The 7,492-nt window shown below is 35.2% G+C and overlaps 1 protein-coding gene across 1 annotated transcript in view; it reads right to left on the reverse strand.

Moving 5' to 3' along the window:
- Positions 1 to 2,552: 2,552 nt before the first annotated feature.
- Positions 2,553 to 7,492, reverse strand: part of LOC107104387 (growth factor receptor-bound protein 10-like) — a 14,592-nt gene continuing 9,652 nt past the window's right edge. The window contains exons 7-13 of the mRNA XM_015404377.1: positions 6,293 to 6,391; positions 6,104 to 6,187; positions 5,899 to 6,015; positions 5,379 to 5,436; positions 5,192 to 5,279; positions 4,128 to 4,221; positions 2,553 to 4,042 (exon numbers count right to left, since the gene is read on the reverse strand). Coding sequence (XP_015259863.1) covers positions 3,896 to 4,042; positions 4,128 to 4,221; positions 5,192 to 5,279; positions 5,379 to 5,436; positions 5,899 to 6,015; positions 6,104 to 6,187; positions 6,293 to 6,391 — 687 coding nt within the window. The 3' untranslated portion in view covers positions 2,553 to 3,895. The remainder of the gene's footprint in view (positions 4,043 to 4,127; positions 4,222 to 5,191; positions 5,280 to 5,378; positions 5,437 to 5,898; positions 6,016 to 6,103; positions 6,188 to 6,292; positions 6,392 to 7,492) is intronic.

The raw sequence follows: 7,492 nt of genomic DNA on the forward strand, positions 1-7,492 counted from the left end.
TTCATTCAGCACTTCTCTGTTGCAATCAGTTCCACGGAAATGGAAAAAGAGGATTTTGTTTGATCTGCACTCTTTGCTTGAAATATGTTGCTGCTTTGAAATGTGTACTGAAAAGATTTGAGCTTGATTCCATCATATGTCCATGTTTGTTTGTTTTGTTTTTTTTGTTCACAAATGTGTTTCAAATAAATTTTTTACAAGCCCATGTAGGAATCTGTACCAAATGACAAACGTTTATAAATATTCACCCTGGATATTTATTCATAAACCACTTACTTATAACACACACTTCAACATATTTGTATACAAATGTTAACACTGTAAAAAAAATGGCTTTATCGTTGTTATATACACATACACATATATATATATATATATATATATATATATATATATATATATATATATATATTTATTTATTTATTTATACACATATATATATATATATATACACACATTTGTGCCATGCAAAAGCTTTTGCTCCCTTAAACTATCTCAACTTTTGCCACATGTCATGCTTCCAACATAAAGTAATGAAGTTGTCCTGTTTTTGTGAAGAATCAAAAACAAGTGGGGCACAACCATGAAGTGGAACGAAGTTTATTGGAAATTTTTAACTTTTTTAACAAATAGAAAACTAAAGAGTGGGGCCCTTTACTTCCAATTCAGCAAACTCCCTCCAGAAGTTCAGTGAGGATCTATGAATGATCCAATGACTGATAATGATAATAGAATCAACCTGTGTGTAATCAAGTCTAAGTCTAATAAATGCACCTGATCTTTGATACTCTCAGAGGTCTGTTAAACCGCAGAGAGTATCATGAAGAACAAGGAACACACCAGGCAAGACCAAGATACTCTTTAAAAAAAATGATTTTTAAAATCCCAAAGAGCACTATGCAAGCGATAACATTGAAATGGAGTACAAAGACCTGGTTGTCCCTCTAAATGTTCAGCCCAAACAGCAAGACTGATCAGAGATGCAGCCAATAGGCCCATGATCACTCTGGATGAATTGCAGAGATCTACAGATGGGATGGGAGACTCTGTCCATCAGACAACAATCAGTCATATACAACACAATTAGTCTTTATGGAAGAGGGGCAAGAAGAAAGTAATTTCTTAATGATGTCCATAAAAAATGTTTTTAAAGTTTGCCACAAGCCACCTGGGAGACAAAGCAAACATTTGGAAGAAGGTGCTCCTGTCAGATGAAACCAAAATCAGACCAAAATGAAACTTTTTGGCAACAATGCAAAACATGTTTGGAGTAAAAGCAACACAGGTTATCACCCTGAACACATTATTCCCACTGTCTAACATGGTGGTGGCAGAATCATGGTTTGGGCCTCTTTTTCTTCAGCAGGGACAAAGAAGAAGGTTCAAATTGATGGGAAGGTGGATAGATCCAAATACAGGACCATTCTGGAAGAAAAGTTGGAGTCTGCAAAAGATCTGAGCTGGGACAGAGGTTTATCTTCCAAAAAGACAATGATCCAAAACAAAATTAAAATCTACAATGGAATGGTTCACATATAAACACATCCAGGTATTAGAAAGGCCAAGTCAAAGTCCAGACCTGAATCTAATTAAGAATCTGTTGCAAGAACTGTACTGCTCACAAACGCTCTCCATCCAGCCTCAGTGATGTCAAAAAAAAAAGTCCAATAAATTTAATTCCACTTAATGATTGTGTCCCACTTCTTGTTGTTTCTTCAAAAAAAAAATACAATTTTATGTCTTTATGTATGAAACCTTGCACTGTATATGTTAAACAAGCCTGATGGAGCTGCTTGTTTAATATAACATTGTTTAACATCTTGTTGAGCAGGGGTCCGTTTCACAAAGCAGGTTTACTGAAAAACTCAGTTTTCTAAACCTGAAATATGGAAAGCTCAGAGTTTTTCCATTTCATGAAGAGAGTTTCCTCAACTTTTTTCCAGTCACCCTATTGCATTCTCCCCAGAGTTAACCTGGTCGGGAGCAGGTTTTGTTCAGTAAACTCAGTGTCCTCTATTTCCCCTCTCCTTACAGCCAACTTTGTTTTATTTCCTGATTAAGTCTAAATTTTCTCCTAGTTTTGTGTATAAAAAAAAATTACATCAGCACTTTTTTTTTTTTTACAGAGAATTATTTTTACTTAACATGTATTCCCAATATCTTCCTTGTATTTTGACTATAAAAGATGTATTTCAGTTATCATAAATACATACTGAGTCAATCTGATAAATGTCAAAACAGCAAATAGTAAATATTTTTAGGTTTAGAAAACTTCATTCTTATTAGTATAATTTTGTTTTGGTTTTTTTCCCCCCCCGAAATTCAGTTTCTGCTGTAAAAATGTAAATTGTAAAAAAAAAAATGTAAAAAAAAATTATAGTTCACTCTAGGAATGTGATTTTGATCAGGAAGAATCTTATAGATCTACAAACAGAACAACTGTGACGAGACTTGCTTTGATTCTGTTTTATCTTCCTGTATTTTAATCATTTAAAGCACTTTGCATTGTCTTTGTACTGAATTGTGCTATACAAATAAATATGCCTTGCCTTGCCTTGAGACGGTTTTTATTAAATGTAAAAAAGGGCCTGCCATAGTCCACTTCATATACATCTACGCATTAACTCGAGCAACAATCTTCTCCTTCTCTATCATCCTCATCTTTGTAGCTGTATTGCTGTTTCTTTGTCTTTTTAATCTAGTTCCGGTGGGGTAAAATAGGCACTTCCTGTTGCCTGTTGTCATGGTGACACGTTGATTCGGGGCTTGACTGATGGCTTTTCTAAACTTGTTACGCACACGCTTTTCTGAGTGGACCGACCTACTTAAAGTTGATTGATCTAACTCATAGCAGCTGTTGTGAAATCAAAAACTCAAAAGAGTTCCTGACTTTAGGCTAGATCAATATAGAGTTGCGGATTTGAATTTAAGTTTGTTAAACCCTGGTGAAACGGACCCCAGGAAATATTCAATAAGATTTCTGCACATGTTGAAAGGTGTGTCAGTTCTATGTTCATGAGCAAGGCACTTTAATGTGTCAGGGGCATTTTTTTTTTCTTTTTTATAAATATTTTAAATCAATATTTGATATTACTAAATTGTCATTTAGTAAATATTTATTGATCATAACTTTTTTAAGCTTTGTATTATTTGAATTAATAGTGTGAATTTATAATTTTCTTTAATTGGAGGGTATGTAAACCTTTACACACAGCTGTATAAAACAGTTATTTTAGAGTGTCTTTACCTGTGATACTTTCTGTACAATTAGCATTGAGACATTTTTTAAACCTTAAATGCATTAAAGCATTAAAGATCCAATACACCAGAATAAAGTGGTGCAGCTTTTAATATTGTTTCAATTAAGTCAGATCCTGATATAACTTTAAGGTGCAATTCAGAAATGAATTCATGGTACCTTTTATGTTACTGAAACATCAATGTCTTCCCTGTTCATGGAAATCTGAATCATAGTCAGAGCGCCCTCTAGTGTGCAGTGATGGTCATTTCCGCCCTGTTTTTTTTTTCCTGATTGGACACATTCAGAGGTTTCTGCAGCCATGTAAAGCTACTCAGCAACATGGCACTGAATGAAAGTAAAGTTCAACGTCCACCTTCTCCAAACACTCCCCTCAAAGCTTGAAAGCCTGTCCAGCATGGCTCATTAAGCTGTCTCTGTGGGGACTGTTTGTCGTTCATTAATTAGAATAAAAACAGCCAGCGTCTGCAACAACACATGTGGAAAATAATCAAGAAATCGAAAGCGAGGAGGCGCAGATGAAAAGCTTCCTCTCTGGCTTACACTCTTTGCCCACAGGCCTGACAGCTTGCTTTTTTTTTCTTTTTTTTTATGGCTCTTAGTGTGTGATGAAGCAGTCCAGAGAGCAGAGGGACCTCAAAGCTGCACACAGATGCAGGGGCGTTTGAGGCGCACTGGCAGGCTGCCCTTGTTGATTTGGTAAAACTCAACCAGCTGCAGGAGGTCAATGAAAAGAGTCTCGCCGTCATCAATGCTGAAAAAGTTTTTGCCATCCTTCAACATCTGCAGAAGGGTTGAGATATAAAGTCAGGCCTTTTCTTAGGAGGGAGGTTTAAAGATGATCTGGGTAATAGTGACGGGAACTCACCGGGACGATGATGCAATGTTTGACCTTCAGCTCGTAACATAAAGACAGCACGAAGCAGTTCTCATGCATCTGGCTTCTACGTATTAGGAACACCCTGAGGACCCATAGACAGGATGAAAACAAAAACTTCCATGAAAATAAATAATTACAATAATTAAACAAACTTTTTGACTGTGACTTTATGGAACCATCTATGAGGACAAATAAAATTTATTATTGTAACTAAATTCAAATCAGGAGAATATCTTATCTATAGATACATTTTAATATTATTGGAATTTTACTAGGGTTGAACCAATTAATCGGATTAATCGATTATTTAAATAATTGTCAACTAATTTAGTAATTGATTCATCGTTAACTGGAGTATAGAGACTCTACAAAATGAACTTAGCTTCCAGAACAATCCACACGGAGCAGTAATAATACCGAAAATCAATATTTCGCATTTAAGGAAAAAATATATATATTATTTTATATTGTAAATATTTTCCTAAGGAACTTTTTGCTTTCCGCTTATTTATCCATTAATCAAAAAAAAAAAAATAATCGACACATTAATCATTAGGCAAAATAATCACAACAGGCTAAGAATAAGTAATGTGTTCTTTTCAAATGAAGTGATAAAAGTTGTCTGCTGTCAGATGGCTAAAACTTGAGATATTCAAGAACTTTATTCCAGACATCTCTAATGTGATTCTGTAGACAGTAAGGGTGTAAGAAAAACAAAATCATTCAAATATCAGGATATTGATATCTATCTATCTATCTATCTATCTATCTATCTATCTATCTATCTATCTATCTATCTATATAGATATATGTTGGTTTTAATTCAAAATAGAGCTGAATCGATTTTTTTTTTTTTAAATATCCCAAGGCAAACATCCATTTTATTGTCTAATTTTTTAAATAACTTCCAGCCGCTTTGGCAGCGCCAAGAGTCATAAGTATCATATCGCCAATTTCCTGCAAATGAATAGCCCAAGTAGACAGTATGTCTTAAAAGATCCTTCAGTTCAGCATTTAAAATGAAAATAGAGAAACTACATTTTCTTCCTCACCCATCTGCCAGCCCCTGCTTCTCTATCAGCCTTTCCGCCTCCTTTCTGGATAAACCACCATGAAACCACGGGTGAGTTTTGTGAACGACTATAAGGAAGGAGAGATAAATCAGTTGTTTTTTTTATTTTCTTATGAAAACATGTTGGGATTTGAACTCGCTTCCCCCTCGGCCTCACGTGGACTTACAGGAAGTCCCGGGCTCTGCGTTCATGTTCGACTGGCAGCACCTAAGGGCCTCTCTTTTCTGTCACAAAACAAGCAACGGAAAAGGTCAACAAATGTCAGATTATTTCTCTTCTCTCAATAGCTATTCTAAGTTGATACCTTCTGATTTATGTATAAAAAAATAAAACAGAAACCCATCTCAGCTCCAGCTGAGTCTCTGGAGGCCTCGGGTTTTAAAATGTAAAGGTTCATGACATGAAGGAAAAGAAGAAATAGGGACGGCTTCTATAGAAAGGCTAAAGGGGAAAGCTTCTTCCTCCTAAAAAGAATGTGACAGCAAGAGTTCAATTTGCAAAACTGTAATGAATATGAATTGTTGCAATAATTTTTATCGTCCATCAACTCCTCTGAATACAAAATCACTACACTACAACTGTCAATTTCCAAATTCAGTTGGATCGTTTATCAGTCTAATGACCAGGGTGTCTTTTAGGATCAATCTTTAGACAAGACAACAAGACTGAAAGTTGTTCCCTCTCACCCTCCAAGTCTGTCCTTCCTCCTGCTCTGCTCTCTGCGCCTCTGTCGGGTTTTCTATGACACGTCCTCCAGCATTACCTGAGAAGTCCATGGCCACCAAGCTATCCTCTGACTTGGACTGCAAAGACCACATGCACAGTTTAAGCCCACCGCGTACAGAAATATGAGATCGAATAAGTAGGTTGCATTATAGAAGACAAACTGACTCTGCCGTCTGTGAGCTTTGAGCCTTCTGGGCTACTTGGCGCCAACTTGGACATTTGGAAATTATTCCGAAGCCGCTCCCCATACTGCATACACAAAAACACACATAATGCTCACAATTTATGTTTATGTCTGTATTTTGCTGACACAATGAGATAAAAAAAAAAATCAAGAAATATGATGATGACTACCTTAAACAATCTTATAGCAGACATCCAGAGTGTTCGAATGTGTTCAGTTTCAGCACATATGATCTTTAAATCCTTAACTTGGCCTTGATTCCTGGTAGGCTGTGCAGAAACATCAACAACACATAAGTTACCATCAGAAATTATATCTGTCAGTCATGTGAATGACCGTTGAAGCAATTTTATAATTTTTGTTGAATAAGTTCAACTCTTTTATGGCAGGAAATTACAAATATATATTTTAGCTACCAATATTTTCCTTTCCATAATTTACTTTGGATTTTCCTCTTACCATTGTTAAGTCTTGTATGTTTTTACAAACACTGCTATGAAGAGTAATTACATTTTTTTTACTGATATATATGTATCTTGTGCCTTAAACCATAATAATTCATTATCTTAACTATGTCCATTGGGTGATGAAGATAAAAGTTTTGCTCTGCTGTTGACTTGGTTGTGCCTTTGCCCCCCACGGTGTTTGAGGACAGAAAAACCACTCCACATTGGATCTCTTTCTCTTTCTGTGAAACTGTCTGGGGGGGTCTTATTGTAAGAGGCACCAGCATGGAAAACCCCGGCCCAAGGTCCAGATCTCCAGACTGATAAGGTTAAGTGTTGATGCAGCCGAAATGCTGCAAAACAGACCATTTGCTACAATTTTCTCTGAGTTTCAGAATTGAGATTCTGACATATATATACTGTTAACGTTCATGTGTTTTCTCATATGTTCATATTTTGATTACCAATTATGGCCAAAAGTCATTTAATGGAGTCCTCATGTCTGCTGGCTCCTAGCTCATTTAGAGAAGGTAAAGAATCAGTTAACCAAAGGTTATTGGTTCCTGATTAAGAAAATCATTTAATCAAACATTTTTCCCCAAATAATGTTTTGTTCATCTCTTGTATGTAATATTGTGAATTGGTTTGAAAAGATTCCAATAGCTCCAAATTAGTTTAAAAGTAATTTGATCTTACTAAATTATTCAAGATAAACTTTTTGGTATTCAAAGCTAACTTTTGATATCATTGCATTATCTCTCGATTTTGGTTATCAACCATGTTTTTCCCTTTTACATAGTAGCTTAGATTCACTAATTTAGTCAAAACTTTTTACTATATATATATATATATATATATATATATATATATATATATATATATATATATATATTATCCAAACTAAGACATAACGGACTCTCACTA

The sequence above is a fragment of the Cyprinodon variegatus genome, unplaced genomic scaffold (genome assembly GCF_000732505.1).
Source record: "Cyprinodon variegatus isolate N-32 unplaced genomic scaffold, C_variegatus-1.0 Scaffold1717, whole genome shotgun sequence".
NCBI classification, from domain to species: domain Eukaryota; kingdom Metazoa; phylum Chordata; class Actinopteri; order Cyprinodontiformes; family Cyprinodontidae; genus Cyprinodon; species Cyprinodon variegatus.